Source organism: Lycorma delicatula, chromosome 1 (genome assembly GCF_047948215.1).
Source record: "Lycorma delicatula isolate Av1 chromosome 1, ASM4794821v1, whole genome shotgun sequence".
Classification (NCBI taxonomy): Eukaryota; Metazoa; Arthropoda; class Insecta; order Hemiptera; family Fulgoridae; genus Lycorma; species Lycorma delicatula.
The window spans coordinates 131849510-131867108 of record NC_134455.1 but is presented as its reverse complement, the minus strand read 5'-3'; the positions used below and the strand labels follow the sequence as shown (position 1 = coordinate 131867108).

At 35.0% G+C, this 17599-nt stretch overlaps 1 protein-coding gene across 3 annotated transcripts in view; it reads left to right on the top strand.

Moving 5' to 3' along the window:
• Positions 1-17599, top strand: part of LOC142322290 (androgen-dependent TFPI-regulating protein-like) — a 204706-nt gene that overhangs the window by 145709 nt on the left and 41398 nt on the right. For all 3 annotated transcript variants that reach the window (XM_075361222.1, XM_075361206.1, XM_075361214.1), the window contains one exon: positions 6560-6697. In XM_075361222.1, the coding sequence (XP_075217337.1) occupies positions 6560-6697 (138 nt within the window). The remainder of the gene's footprint in view (positions 1-6559; positions 6698-17599) is intronic.

Here is a 17599-nt window from a genome sequence, read left to right as displayed (position 1 = left end):
GTTTGGCGTGAACCAAACGACCATGTAACTGACTGTTTCTTTTGTTTGCCTGTCTGGAATTTCTAAAAATCTAAACATACTTTAAAATATCCTTCATTGCAATCTGCAATCAGGCCTACACCTCACAGTTAAATTATTCCAGTTCCTGAGCCAACTGTGAAATGTATGTTTCGAAAGCAGTAATAAAGAATCGGGCAGTACTGAAACAATGATTTTGATTTTGAATTATTATTCAATAAGCCACATCTTATATCAGATGGTGAATTAAGTGACTTGTTTACGGATTTAAATGCATCAAAAAATCAAGCTGAACTGTTAGGATCAAGACTGCAAGGTTGGAATTTACTAACTTTTACTTGTCTAAAATGGTGGGCTGGTTATAATTTATCGGATTCTACTTGTAAAACTAAACAAAAAATATCCTTAGGAAAAATGGCAATTTCTCCTTTGTTCTATTCCTGTCCGCCATTTTGTTATTTTTATATAAAAATTTATATCTCAAATTCGGATGGAGAATCACAATGGTAAGCCTCTTTGAATGAAGTTTTAAAATTAACAAAAATTCAGGAAATCTTTGCAAATTACTAAATGGCGGCCATATTTATTTTTCAATCCTTTATATCAACATAAATATTAATTTTATAAAACTTTATGTTATTTGCTAAAATGCTAAGCCTTTTATTTTGAACAATGTGACGTTTTATTTTTTTAAATCGGTTTACAAATAGTAGAGTTATGGGAGAAAATTGTTGTAATTTTGTGTCATAATTAATAGGTTTATTATTGTGAGAAAATTATTACTTAATTTGATACTAATTTACAATACTTGAATTGACAATAAATAAAAAAAATTAGTATTTCATCGAATTGGAGGACATGAAAACAGATAATATATGATATTTTTTTCTTTCTGTTGCTACAAACCACACAACTGTAAAGTTTTTGTAATCATGGAAACAGTTTATGAAAACTGTATAATAAAACACATTTGTAATTATAAATAAAATAAAATAACCCACCGGGTTGGTATAGTGATAAACGCGTCTTCTCAAATCAGCTGATTTGGAAGTCGAGAGTTCCAGCGTTCAAGCCCTAGTAGAGGCAGTTACTTTTACACGGATTTGAATACTAGATCGTGGATACCAGTGTTCTTTGGTGGTTGGGTCTCAATTAACCACATATGGTCGAACTGAGACTGTACAAGACTACACTCATACATATCATCCTCTGACGTAATACCTGAACGATAATTTCCGGAGGCTAAACAGATTTGGATGCATTTCCTGTAAGAGTGGCAGATGTTAAAAACTGTCTAACTAATGTAGTAAAAAACATGTGGAATACTGAATGGAGGAGTTTAAATACAAAATTGAACTCTGTTAAAACTTCTCCATATAAATGGAAAAGCGACTTTAAGTTGACTCGCCGTGAACAAGTAGCTGTGGCCAGACTTAGAATCGGTCACACGCGATTAACAAATTCACATTTGTTAACCGGCGAAGAAAGACCAATGTGCGGTGTTTGTAATAAAACACTGACAGTCAAGCATCTAATAGAAGAGTGTACCATATATGAGGACCTCAGAAAGAGGTTCCGTCTTAGAAATGAGATTACTGCTGATCTGGATAATGGAAATGAAGAAAAGATAGTTGCATTTTTACACGCCTGTGGACTTCTTGGAAGTCTGTAAAAGTGAAAAATTTAAAGCTGTGATAAATAGAATCTCTAAGAGGTATTTCATTTAAATATGGAAGTCTCGAAGCGTGGCACGTGTAGTGACGGGAGGTAGCCCCTTGCCTAGGCCATCCTGGCTCGTCTGCATTCAAGAACAGTGAGTAGGGGTGTTCCGCTGATGGCATGGGGGACCCTCAAGGGTGGATTGAGGGCGCGAGGCTATGGGTGTGCGCGGTGCATGCCTGTAGCCAGTTTATAAGAAGAAGTCAACTGCCACGGCACCCTGGCGCGACTAATATACTGTTTCACGGCGGTTCTTGTCGCCATGAGGGTGCTTAAACAAACTACAAGCGAGACAGGTAGAAGAAGGAAATGGTATTGTAGATATATAATTTTATTTTCATGTTCATTGAGAATTTTATCTCAATTTTTAATATCGGGGCCCTTTACACCCCGTAAGTATTGTGTTTGTCTTTGTTGTTTTTTTGTTTTAATGTATTTTGTGAAGTTTGTGCTTTTAAATAAAATGTAAGGGCCCTTTACACTAACAACCGCCGCTCGAACTCTCCGGAGATACGAGGTCTCACCAACCTCGGTATCATCGGGGAGCAGATCGTCCATCAGAAGAGATAGAACCCGATCTTTCTCAACAACAACGCCGTCCTGGGTCGAGAGAGCCGACAGAAGATTGTCCTTTCTACATTTGTGACCAAGAACACGGTAGACAACACCCCAAGGGTCTCTATTCCCTTGCTCTTGGACAAAAGAGCGCCAGGAATCTCGTTTAGAAGTCCTAATTCTATGAAAATACTCGTTCCTTTTCTGACGGTACTCCGCAAACAAGGCCTCGCGCCGGTCAGGATCACGCGCACGCTGTGCGGCTCTCCTGAGTCGGCCCACGGTCTGTTTTACCGCAGTCAAGTCCCGAGACCACCAACCAGCTATTCTCTCTCGACCCGTACTCCGGGGGATTGAGAGTTCTGCGGCTTCGACCACCGCAGAAGAGAAATCCTCTGCCAGGTTATCTAATGGGACCTCGTCCAGGGTACGAGTGAACACCCGCATCCTGGCCGCAAGAATGTTAGAAAACTGGGGCCAATCCGCCCGCCTGTGCAGGAAGCGCCCCTGCTGAACAGGGACGTCCGCCCTATAGACATCGCGCAGCCCACCTATCCACTCAAAGACAATGAGCCGATGATCGCTTTCGCAATCATCGACTACAGACCAGTTCTGAATCCTGCCTGGGATATCCTTGCCTATGGTAACATCAATGTTGGTACCAAGGAAGGTCCTCCGCAATCCCACAGCGCCGGCGAACGTTGCCAACTCGCCGGCGATGTTAAAAACCTGTAATCGATGCTGCGCGATGAAGCCTTCCAGCAATTCTCCGCCGTCGTCTGTGATCCCACTGTGCCAAAGAAGCGATTTGGCATTCGCATCAACACCTATAAGAATAGGACGACCCGCTACCAGCCTGATAATTCTATCCCATCTTTCCAAATGTAATTCAGTGGGATCCCTGTACTGAAAGTACGAACTAACCACAACAAGGTCGAAACCATCCACAGCAAGCTTAGTAACGACATGATGCGTGTCAGAGGCCTGCCGTATGAAAACACTATCTATAGACTTCCTGCACAGAACAGCGGATTTACTTTCGCCAACGTGGAACTTATTCCAGCCTGAAAAACCTGGCAGATCACCCTTGACAACATACGGGTGCTGAAGAAGCAAGACATCGAGGCTCCGGTTTTCAACGACGTTACTACCTAACTCGACTTGGACCGCATAGGCACCCTGGGCATTGAGTTGACCGAACCTAACCATCGAGCGAGTTGAAGTAGACCTCAACCGCTCTCAAATAACTACCACACTCCTTACTGTTGATGGAGTGCCTATGATTCCTGCGTAACCGCTTGCAGTTAACGCAGACCGGAGCCTCCTTCTTCTGCGGACAGTCCTCACGCTTGTGGCCCTCTCCACCACAATGCGCGCAGACCGACGCATATTTACAGAACTTGGCCCTGTGGCCAAACCTACAACACTTGAAGCACCTCTGCACATCAAGGTATTCCTTGACGCGGCAAGAGGCGAAATCAACAAACACCCTACCCTCGGATAAAAACTTCTGGTGGAGACCAGCACCCAATTCAAAAACACCGTGATACCGAGAGGCATCACGCTTTCCGGTCTTGAAGACCAACCTACACTGTTCCTTGAACGCAGCTGCATCCAAATCAGTATTCTGCTCTCGGATGAGAGACAGAACCTCCTCATCGGAGAGACTCCGCTCAATGTCAATAGATTATGACACGGGGCTTCCTCAAACGCTTGGGGTCCACCTTAACCTAAGCTTCTGCACCGCAGGAGAGTCCTTGATGACCCGGACTGTCTCCTTGTTATCAGCAACGACGACTAAGCCTTTGCTGGTCTCCCTAATATCACGAATCCTGAGCCGATTCCGGTCACCACGAAGGGCTTCGCGGAAATCGTGCTTGAGTTCCTGGCTCGTGGTTTTCGACCCCTCCGCCTTGTTAACAAAGATTACCTCGGGCTTTTTCGCTGACTTACTGGCCTCACGTTTGGTCTTCAGGACCTCGGCGTAGCGCCTGGGCTGCACCGGGGCCTGAACGACCACCTTAGGAGCCTTGACCTCTTTGGGCTTGGAGGCCAAGGCCTCGAAACCCTCGCTTACCGCCTCAAAAGCTTCCCTCAGCTTGCCAAGCCGAGGGAGAATTTGCTTCCTCACTCCCGAACTGAATCCGCCCGGAAGAGAAAGAAAATCCACTAAGTAGTCAAGGTTCTCCTTGACTACCTTCAACAACGGGGCAGAACTGCCAGGTCTGCCCTTAGAATTAACGAACTCCTCGACTGCAGGGGAGGACCGCATCTGGGTGGGTGCCCGTGTGTCCATCGCGTCGCTGACCTCGTCCTCGGAGGAGCTTGTCGATGGCACCGGCGCAGGTTTCCTCTTCCGCCTGGACTTCTGGACCTGGAAATCGGACATGGCCGAAGTTTCCCTAGCTGAACCTAACGAAATTCCTCGCTGTCTCCTATCGATTAAGTTGGGCAAGCCCACGATGTGACGACTGCCCGCAGCGAGTACGGGCAGCTGGAGACCCTTACGTTCTCCTGTCACGCTACGTACCTCTTCGCCGCTACTGGATCGATTGATTGCGGTACTGAACGTACGACAATGAATCGCAGATTACGGCCCCCGCTCTGAAAAGAGCGCAGAAGGACTAAGAGGCAAAGCCTCTTTCCTGTAACAGGGACTGACAACCAGCAGTCGTTGCCACCCCTTCGCCGCGTTGAGGCGAGTACGCGTCGTATGAACCCACGCCAATCACACCGTAGCTGAGCTACAGATGTTGAGTCTAAATTGATTTGCCCCTTACAGTGATACACCTTAAGATCAGAAAAACCTCGATACCGTTGGAAGGTACACACTCGACCAACAGCCAAAAGATACCGATAATAAGTTAACCACAGAAACACTCTGCGACGCACCAGGGACCAGAGTGTTAGGGTCTTTCCCACAGCTGCAAACGTAACGTCCGAATTGCAGGCTACCTTTTGGAATGAAATCGATTTCAAGTGGGATGTATGTCATATTACAAATGGAAGCCACATCGAACAAAAGTGAATGTTGGACGATAAACTTGATGTGTTTCTATAAAATGAGATCTCAACCGAATCTTTAAGTTATCTTAAAAGATTTTTATCTGCTTTTAAAATTGTGAAATTCTTTTTGAATCATCTGTACAGTAATTGTCGTACCAAATTTCATTCTTATTGGTCTGTGTAGTCTGTAAATATGAAGCAGAATAGAATCTAATAAATGCACGTCCTTCTATCCTTCTGGAACATTTTAATTCAATTATTTTTTCTTTTTTTTTTTTGTTGTTAGAAGGGATCATGATATCAAGATCTTCGTAATTCTTACATGCATAATTTGATTTCTAGCATACTAGCCTTAATATAGATACTGTTTTCAACAGTACACCTATAAAGCAGATAAAGCAACAAAACAGGACTGTTATAACTGTTCAATCCTTAAAACTTACAATTTAATTTAATCAGCACATGCGACTCCCTCCGGAGAAGGGGGCGCATTGCTCCCTCCAAATAACTAGAACCCCGTTTTGGCGTATTCCTGCTTGCCCATAAAGTGCTAGTACCGAAAGAACTTCAGCAGACGGTCTGAAGGGGAATTACACCGGGCTCATAAACCTTAATCTTCCACCGTCAGACCCAGTAATAAATGTGTAGTCTGGTCCAAACGGATGAGAAACGCAAATCACCAAATCCGTCCATAAATAAAACTTAAAACCTATAACCGACATTAAAAAAAAACCATGAAACACGCCCGATTACAGAATCATACAGCAGCAAGGGACATTGTTCAGGGTCTGCGATTCGTAGGGAGAAATGGTGATATTCCCGCCACTTTTACGTTCCCGTTCCCCCTGTTATAACTTTAAGGGAAAGTAACTTTAAAATTTTGACAATATTATAAGCTGTGTAAAAGAATGAAACAGATAAAGTAAAGAACCAAGTTAATGAACATTTTTTTATGCATAGTACAGTGCACTATTATTTCCATTGGATGCAGAAAATAAATACTATATTTACATGAAATATATACTCTTGCCACAGGAATTATTAAATATTACATATTTATTTATTTCCTTTTTATGACCATCTAGTTACAGCCTTTTATGAAAAATAAATTGTTAAGTATATAAAAAATTCAAAATTTATCTGTAATTTGAACCCAGAACTTTCTAGATGAAAGGAAAAACCTCTACCACTCAGCAAAGGAATTCAGTGGAGGTGAGAATATAATAATCGTAATAACAATAATGTTTTTTTTTTGTTTCAGATATTGCAAACAGTATATTTTGTAAGCTGTGTATTTGATGATCTCTTAGAATTAATATCAGGGATTGAACGCTTTAAAAGTAAATTTAGAAATATTAAAACGTATTTTTTTACTTCAATAGTTTGCCCAGTAGCAACGGTAAGTAGTTAAATTCTTGTTATAATTAATATATATATAGATTAATCCCTGTAGTTTTTATTTTCTGGCTAGTTAATGCATTTCTCCATTCATTTCTATTCTACACTAAATATCATTCAAATCCAGAATATTGCGAGACTTTTTTTTTTTTTTTAAAGTAAGTTCCGTTGTAAAATAAACACAAAACTGAAAAGTATTGTCGATTATTCGCGGCTCGATCAGAATACTGAGAGATTGACAATTAAAAATGTTTATATAATTACAATTTATTAGTTTAAGAAGGTAAATAAAATGACAAATCAATAAAACAATGAAAATAAGAAAAATAAACAACTCACAATAATAATCAGAATAATAACAATAATGACAACAGCAAATAATAATAATAATGATAAATCCCAATAATAATAAAAAAAAACAGTGATTACATACAAAACAGAATTTAAAGTAATCGTCAGGATTTATTTACAGGTAATTAAATATTGAAAACCAGAATTCAGTCCCATTAAAAAAAGATATTGGCAAGATCTTAACGCTTTTAACCACTAGACTTGTATTAACAACAATAGTACAATAAATAAGACAAGTATAAACTTCTTTTACTGCAAATACCTTTACTGTTCACAAATAAAACCACCTAACAATTTATGAATGAAATTTAATACATTATCTCACTTGCGTTATAACAGTAACTCACCAAATCACTCCTTGTTTTCATGTACTGAAATTACTTCTGACGTCACCTTAATCGCATCGAACAGACTAAAAATTGCTTCTTCATTGACCTTCAGAATACTCTCGCTTCAAACTCGCATAATAACTCCTCGAACTCACTCGCAAAACCGGTTTCAACTCGTCTTTCCTGGAGTATTTATACTCCTATCTTCTTGACCTGGAGGACCAGACCCCAGTTGAGCATGAGAACGATCGACCGAGCACTTACGTTTTCCCATGCATTTCTACTCTGGGTCCGGTAACTCTTCTCTTGGAAAATTATCTGTTTAGTTTGTCAGCGGACAGTATTGCAAGGGATGATTGTTAAACGGACCTGTTAGTTTTACTAAAAGGAATCCTTTTAGCCCCTTTCTGGATTCCTGCCATTATTATATTTTCTGCTACTTTTTTCTTAACTGGCAGGAATCCGTTACTCAGGTCCGTTATACCGGTCTTGTTACAGTATGAACAAACTTTATTAAATACGTAAAAAAGAACTACATTTATTTACTTTTTTCTACATTTCTACATTCAACATATTTTTAATACCGATTCACTAATTTCTTTATTCCCTCTTCAAGAAATTCCACGGAAAGTGACTTAAACCATGCAGTTACGCCATTCTTCAATCTGCCATCATCTTCAAACTTTTGTGATGCAACTCACTGTTTAAGGTGAAAAAAAATCACGGAGCTAAGTGGGCATTTGGGTGAACGATTAAAGATTTTCAAAAGAAATTTTTCTAATTGTCTGATTTGCTTTACTGTCTGTGCCAGACCACAAATGAAATTCCACTGGATAGTATCCCACTTCGTTTCTATTTTACAACTTTTTTTATTTCTTAAAGTTTCACAAAATGTGACGGTGTTTACTAAATTCAAATTTAACCTATTTTTGTTCCAAAGAACAGTAGCTATAAACTTCGTCGGTTTTCTTCTTCTTTATTTTCCTATTTAGCTTCCGGGAATTACCGTTCAGGTATTGCTTCAGAGGATGAACGAGGATGATTTGTATGAGTGTAAATGAAGTGTAGTCTTGTACAGTCTCAGTTCGATCATTCCTGAGATGTGTGGTTAATTGAAACCCAACCACCAAAGAACACCGGTATCCACGACCTAGTATTGAAATCCGTATAAAAATAACGGACTTTACTAGGATTCAAACGTTGGAACTCTCGATTGCCAAATGAGCTGATTTGGGAAGATGCGTTCACCACTAGACCAACCCGGTGGATTGGTGTATACCAAACTAAACTTACAGATTTTTCAAGCTATTAAGATCCTCGAGAGACTTTTTATCGTGCGGATCATACAGCAGATTTCTGGATCCAAACTAATGGCTTAACTCTTCAACTGTTACACGCGACTTAGTGCAACATAGGCTTTGCCCTTGGCAAAGATGTAAGTGTTCAGATTTACGACAGTCTATCTAGGGTAGTCCCTTGTAGTTTACGCATTGTCATAGCCCAGCACAATATTAGTGATAGCACACACCGTTCCACTTTTCCTTGTCCCCCTTAAGCATCAAATTCGACAATAGCGGGCTCGATCCTCAATCCGATGCCAACAGCACCTCTTACCGTATTGTCATCAAACTCTACATAAACCCTTTGTTGGAGCTTGTCGAGTTCAAACTGGTCTCGGTGTAGCGCGGGCCACTCGATCTTTTTGAGGACATCAGTTTCTTTTTGTTCCGGTTTGATTCTATCGTGATTTTGTATTATACTAGCAAGAAGCCCGCTTGAATTTTGAAAATCGGAAGATCGGTTACGTAGATATATCAACATTTCTCAATAACCGTGATCTGGTAGATCGAGAGTGTACCTGATGTATGCAGAAGTTAGCCTTAACCTACTAACAAATACCTCGTTTGAATTTTGAAAATTGGTTAATTATTTGCAGAGATATAAGAGCACTCCATTGCACCTCCCAAAACAGTGTTCCAGGGGCACCTTGTTTGTTACTAGTTGATGGTGATGATTGGCCTAGCCTCATACGTCTAGCCTGCTCTATCACCTTACCACTCTACTCTAGCCATACACGCCGTTCCCACGGGAAGCCCATTGTTATTAAACATTGTTATTTATTATTTTATTTTGCCTAAATTTATTTCTGTTAAAAATATGTAATATTATTCAAAAATAAATAAATGTGAAATAAATAAAAAGGTTGATGTGGGCAAATAACCTATCTCCCTTCATTTTCCCTTTCTCCGCCATTTTGTGTTTTTTCATTAAAAATTTCTATCATATGAACAGATTGAGGTAGTTTAATTAAATTTGTGTACACATACTCAAAAAAAATCTACAAAGTAAAAAGTTTGAAAAATATATCTTTGAAAATTTCAAAATGGCAACCTTTTGAACTTTTTAACCATTATTATCTCGGTAGATATTATTTTTATCGAATTATGACTTACAAAACAAAATATAATCTGAACAGATTGACACTTAATTTGTTAAAATTGTATGATAAACAGTTTCTATATGACAAGTTAAAGTGAATCGCAGTCATACTTTTGTGCGTGTTTTTCCCAATTAAAAATAATTAATAATTTTTATTATTATTAAGTGATAATTATTATCATAAATTACATATTGTGGTATAATTATAGTGCAAAATTGCTTGGTAATTAAATTATCTTTCTCGTAAGCGGAAGTATTATGTTATCTGAATATTGTCTAGTTCCAAAGATATATATATATATATATATAGAGAGAGAGAGAGAGATAGACAGAGAGAGAGAGAGAGAGAGAGATAGACAGAGAGAGAGAGAGAGAGATAATTGATTGTTATTCTTGTTAAAAGTTGCAGATTCATAAACACATGGGTAATTTAAAATGTTTATTTTTCTAAATATTTCTCCACACGATTTGTATTTAATGGGTGAAAAACGATTTGATAATCCATTTATGTAGTAATTAGTATATATATTTATTTATTTATTTATTTATTTATTATTATTATTATTATTATTATTATTATTATTATTATTATTATTAATATTATTATTAATATTATTATTATTATTATTATTATTATTATTATTATTATTATTATTATTATTATTATTATTATTATTATTATTATTATTATTATTATTATTATTCCTCTTTGGGAGAGCGCGTAAACTTAAACCAATCATGACTTTAATTCCTTCTTTTCTTTTCGTTTCTTTCCAAAACCTCTTCATCCACTCACTTCTTTCTTTTTCCTGTATAGCCGCTCTAGGAATTACCAATCAGGTATTACACTTCAGAGGATGAATGAGCATGATATGTTTGAGTGTAAATTAAGTGTAATCTTGTACAGTCTCAGTTCGACCATTCCTGAGATGTGTGGTTAATTGAATCCCAACTACCAAAGAAAACCGGTATTCCACGATCTAATATTCAAATCCTTATAAAAGAACTGCCTTTACTAGAATTTGATCGTTGGAACTCTCGACTTCCAAATCAGCTGATTTGGGAAGACGCGTTCACCACTAAACCAACCCGGTGGGTTCTTCATCCCTTCACTATGTTTCTTAATCCTCTTCTCCATCATTTTCTTCCTATCGTTTCTCTTTTTTCCTGTTATCCAATTTTCTTATTTTTAATTTCATCCTCAAATTTCCTTCTGCCAAGATGTTCAGTCGTTCCAGATCGTCTTGTGTTTCTTTCATCAAAATGGGCTTAAATTTAATTGCCTTGACGATGTTAAACATTTTCTTAGTCTTTTTTTTTCTGCCCCTTCGTGATGGATCTGCAGTGACGCAAATGATGTCGCGTCGAGAGAGGTGACCTTCTGACCAACGAGCCTCCCTACCTACCAGATGTCTGTCCGGCATGGCAGGTTAGTCCTTATCGCCTGGATCGCTCTCTTTTTTTTTTCTTTTTTCTGAGCGTTCTTACTCCTGTTCGGTAGTTGCCCGGCCCAGCTGCGCTGTTCCTGGGACCCTCCCGTTAAAGCCCAACAGGATAAGGAAAGGGGGGATGGCAACCGGAACGTCACTAGGCGGGTGTCTTCCCCTACGGGGTTGGGATGTTCCTGGGATCCCTTTGTGTTGTTCCATCAACTCTCTATTCATTCGTTGGTGTACGTCGTTATGTGTCTTCTCTTTGGTTCATGTCTGTTAGGCGATCCGGCTGTAGCTTTCCTCTTCCTTCTTTCGCAGGAGTAAAGGGACATACCTTTGTACAGTCAGCCAGTTTTCCCGGGTCCTTATCATGTATGCCATCACAGTTTGTGGTGTCAGTCGCCAGATACTTGTGGTATACTAGGATTTCGTCCACCTTGGGCAATGAAAGAACGCATATTCCGAGGGGTCAACCTCGCCACAGTTTGAGTAAAGCATTAATTATTTATTAATTGATAAAAAAAGATCTCTCACAATCTTAGGAGTTGTTTTTATTTTGTAATTCATCTGTTTTTAAAAAATTTTTCCTGCTGTTTTGTAATGAATAAAAAATGTGATTTATCTGAAATCGATGGTTTTATTTGAAAGCCACCATTTTGTTTCTATAAATCATATAAGGTTAAAATTTTCATAGATCATTTTTAGAACCTTTTGTAAAAGGACTGTGAGGTTTCAATAGAATAGGTTAATGATTAGGAACCCACAGGGTTGGTCTAGTGGTTAACGCGTCTTTCCAAATCAGCTGATTTGAAAGTCGAGAGTTCCAGCGTTCAAGTCCTAGTAAAGCCAGTTATTTTTACACGGATTTGAATACTAGATCGTGGATACCGGTGTTCTTTGGTGGTTGGGTTTCAATTAACCACACATCTCAGGAACGGTCGAACTGAGAATGTACAAGACTACACTTCATTTACACTCATACATATCATCCTCAATCATCCTCTGAAGAATTATCTAAACGGTAGTTACCGGAGGCTATACAGGAAAAAGAAAGAAAGGTTAATGATTAGGTGAGTGATACTATATCAAAAGCATATTCCTCTTTGTGAGGTGTATGTATGTACACACACACACACACACACACATACACACACACACACACACACAAATTTCAAGTTTAATGTTCAGGTTTTGATATATATTTATCAAAATTAAGACCATCATGCATACCTCCTTACACATACATTCATCAAAAATTTTCAGTGTATTTTTTTTTGTTAGGAGTCAGCAATATTATATACTAATATATAAGCAACTATATATATATATATTTTTAAAAGAGTAAAGATAATAGAATTAAAGTATTTTTCCAACTTAAATGAAGAATACATTTCTCTCATACTTTAAAATATGCACTACATTGAGGCCAAGGTCAGTGATTTATTAATTTAGCCTTTTTTTATTCATTCATTGTTTTCAAAAAACAATGAAAATATTTTGTAAAAAATTTTCTTCGGAAATTTCTTCAACATACCAATACAAAAATTATGAATTATTAAATAACAATGACAATAATGGTTCAGTTACTTTTGTTAAATTATTATTGCACAATTAATAATAAAATGTTTAAAATATTTTTTTTTTATTTATTATTATATTGTATTGTGCACATTCTGTTTAACGTAAATTATTAACTAAGTGAAGTAATATACTATTTTATCTTGTCCTTTAAATATCTCATCTTTCTGTAATGCAGTTACAACCAAATGCATATTTTATAAAATTTAGCTGTAATATTCCTGTTTGAAAAAACATATTATAACTAAGTCTAATAAAATTATCTGTTTTAGAATGTCAGTTATTTATTTATTCAGTTATGATGATTAGGTTTAATTAAACAGAAAGGTTCCATTGCCAAGAGAAGCCTATGTAGTGACAGATTTTCCCTTAATTCTTGATGCGATTTACTCTTCTAAATGGTTACATATTAGAAACGTTTTATATTATACTCAATCTTTAAGCTATATTTTTTTCTGAGACCATTCTTCTACTAGTTTACAGAATTTTTTACTCTTTATTTCACTATTAAATAGTGTTTTTAGTTAAAGAAGCATTTTAACAGAAAAAAACCAGTTATTATATAGTAAGGAGGCATAAAGAATTAAAGAAGCATCTTTTGAAGTTGTTATGTGTATTTCTCTTTAAATATTTAGAAAATAGGAAGGGTTGGCCTTATTTCAGAAAGACAACAAAAAGACAGTTATATGAAAGTCAACAGATCATTATTTAAAAATTTTTTGCATGTTTCATATTATCATCGAGCTGCATTAGATTAATAAGAAATAATCAAAAAAGTTAATATCATTTATTTTTTCAAGTTAAATTTCAATAATGAAATGAAATTGTCTAAGTTAAAAGTAACTGGCATATAGAATAAAATCTCCTGTAGTCTTTCATGCTTTTGTATCAATCGAGTTTATTATAATTCCAACATATGGGCAATAAATAATTTGACTATTGCTGTTAATATTATACTATACTGTACTATTTAATTGGTGAGATGAGATCAGAACTCTAATATTTATTATTTAATTAAAATTTGTTTTTCATATATTTGGGATCATTAGGATAAAATAACAAAAAATATTTCCAAATAAAATCCATTATAAAAATAAACATATATAAAAATATTTATCCTGATCGACAGACCCATCATTACATAAGGATCTTATTCTACATACGTGTATTTACATTTTAACATGGTTACAGATGAAAGATATGGATTCAGGTAGGAAAAGAGAATAAGAGATGTAATTCTGCTAATAAAAATTATTGGTGAGGACTAAATAGAAAGAGATAAAGGAATATATGTTTTATAAATGTAAAAAGAGCATTCGATTATGTCAGATGCAATAAATTAATGAAAATATTATGAAACCAAAGATTAGATTGTAAAAATAAAAGATTAGTTCAAAATAATTATACCTGATTTGATAACTAAAAAAGAATAAATTATGTTCAAACATAGTACTTTAACCTAGAAAGAGCAGTATGCTACCTAACATTAATATTATTTCTATAAGTATGTTGAACATATCATGTCCTAAAAGATGACAGGAATCAGTGTAGGTGAAAGGAAAATATATATTATGTGGTTTGGAGATGACATGGTTGTTTTTGGGAATATTTAATGGACAATTTCAAAATTTGAAGAAAAATATCCATACAGAATGAAAGAAAATGAATGTTAAGAAAATTAAAGTACGAGTAATTAAGATAGGAAATGATAGATCAGTGAATGACTGCATAAAAGAAAGAAAAATTAATCAAATAAAACAGGAGATATAGAAATATATAGGTACAATATTAACAGATGATTGCAAAAGTGAAAACAAAATAAAAACAAAAATAGCAGGGATAAAGAATGATTTACCAGAAAGAAAAAGTTATTATGCAATAAAATAGAATTAAATTTGAAGCATGAAGTGTTTGTTTTGGAGTCTACTTCCATATGGATGTGAAATATTCATAGCTAAGAAAAATGGAAAAATAAAGGCTGGAGAAATTTAAAAATATGGGTATGGAATAAGTTAGAAGAGATTAAATGGAAAGACAAAAGTGAAAAATGAAGACATAACAAGGATATTTAAGAAGAATGGAGACTTAATTAGAACAATTGAGAATTGGAGAGCTAATTGCCTAGATTTTATCATGAAAGAAGAAGAATTGAATAAAACAATGCTGAAAGGATCAGTAGAAGGTGCATAAAACAGTAAAAAGTATAGATGATCTAAAATGAAATAGGATTTATCAGGATTTTAAAAGTTTCACTGGGAATAGAAAAGAAACAAGATGGAAATGTTGCAAGGGACCTGTCTAAGAGCATATAACTATATGTTGGTGATAAGATGTTTATTTTGTTAATTTCCTACTACAATATACCTAAAATTAATAATTTAAAGAACACAATGATGAATATGGTGGAAAAACCTCTTTAATAGTTATCAATAAATATTATTCTGTGTCCTTAGAAACATTTCTCACAAAATTTCTAACATACAGTGTTCATAAAGAATGGAGCTCTTTAATAACTCTTAGACTGTTAAACTTGGAAAATTAAATTTAGCAAATAATTCTACCTCAAAAAAAATCTATATTTTTACTATAATGCTCCAAGCTCAGGCCCTTATAGAGCAGCAATTGAAACACTTTAAAAAGGAAAGCATAGGATTATGACTTATCATTGTAAAAGATATTGAAAAACAACAAAAAAACTGACATAAAACTGTTTGGACTACAATAACCAGAATGAGGCTATTTAATTTTTCTTGCATCTTGTTTCAAAAATTGGTATTTAGTAACTTTTAAATAACTACTAGTCAGTAAAACACTAAAAAAAAATAAAAAATAATAAAATTAACAAATGCTCCTACATAAAAGCAATCTATTTTTTGGTATGAGAGTATTACTTGGGATGCACTGTGGGCCACTTTTGAAACTAGATGTAAAAAATTTTAAATGGTAATCATTTTGGTTAGAGCCCACTGTTTTTATAGGCCAACATTTTTGTTTTTCAGTGCTCTTTAACCCTTAACTGATCACACTCTTTTTATAACATTACTAGTCACGTCAGATCACTGTGACCCGAACATTTGTAAATTAAATTATTAATACATTATTGGAATTAAAAAGAAATGAACACTTATATTTGAAAAAGAAACTATTTTTTATTCAAATAAAAATAAACATCTCCTTGTTTAAAACAAATAATCAAAGAAAAACAGAAATTACAAAACCTTGTAAACAATAAAAAAGATCTTCATTTTAGTTGAACTTTGATGGTGTAAAAATAATTATTCCAGATTCATTATTAAACACAAACTAACAACACATCTGAATGTTTTCGAATTAAAATATTTGAACTGAGCGAATATCTACAGGTAAACAATGCACAATTTACCTGGATGTCAAATTGATGTCCTGAACAGTACATTTATATACATTTTTTCTTAAATTTATTATTTCAGAGTTAGAAAGTCTTTATTTCCAATATTAACATTGTGAACAATCTTTACAAATAAAAGAAGTGTGATTTTTACAAATATAGTGCCCACATTTCACACAAACAATGTTATATATATTGTTCTTGGTGCTCGGGCAGAGGTGACAGCGTTTATGTTTCCTTCTAACTTCCACATCTTGCTCCTCTGGTTTTGAACATCAACTACAGTAATGTCATGTTCTTTGTTCTTCAAAATATATGTTTATTTTGTTCTTCAAGTTTTTTTGGGGATTTCCTGGAGTGAGATACCTTTTTATAAGTAAATTTTGTACTAAAAGTTAGCCTAAATTTTTAAGAAAATCTCTCGCAATAGTGCAACACAACTGGTCACGTCAGGTCAAACAGCTTATTTCTGTTACTTATATTACACTAACTAAGGATACTGACTGGATACTGACTGTTAGAATGAATTATAATATGAGATTAGCATGCCAACCTAATACCATTGAGGTAAGTATTAAACTTTAAATATAAAATTGTGTTTCAGGTCAAATAGACCTGATGCGACCAGTTAGGGTTAAAGTAACGTGTTACAACCCTATTTTTCCATTTAAAATTTTATAGTAATCAGTTTCCCCATGGGGGTTTGGAGGTTTGATGATCCTATGCAGAAAAAATAGATTGGTTTGAAATATGAGCATCTACTAAATTTTATTTTTCTACGTGTAACAGTTGAAAAATTGTTTAAGTGTTATCATACTTTATAATCACTCTACACTAAGATTACTTTTGATACTGGATAAACCTAGCTTTCTACAGCTCTGTTTTATATTTTTAATTTTACCTTATTAATTAAAATTTATCAATATAAAATTATAAATGTGATCTACTGTTCATTGAACAACAATTGATCAAACTTTAATTACACTAAATGAATGACTGGTGTAAATGAAATTAAAATTAATGTCAAATAGAAATTTATCACTAAATTTTAACAAAAATTTGTATTTATTATTTCAGTTTTATCAAAAAAGAAAAAAAGTATAAAAACATATGATTAATATTGTTCAGGTGTTTTTTAAGCTAGAAACCTTTGAAGTGATTACAATATTAGTATATGTTTGCCAATTTGTCAATTTATTCTATTTTAACAGGCTTCAGAAAGTATTGAATTTTATACAAAATTATTAAATTAAATGCTTTTTTCCTTTCAAATCATGCTACACAGATTTTATTATGGACTCTAATTTTTAAGCAATGTGTTGTTTTTAATAAAATGTTACTGCATTATATATTGTTGCACAAAATGTTTTGTGATTAAATGTAATGCTACTTTAAATTTAGCTATT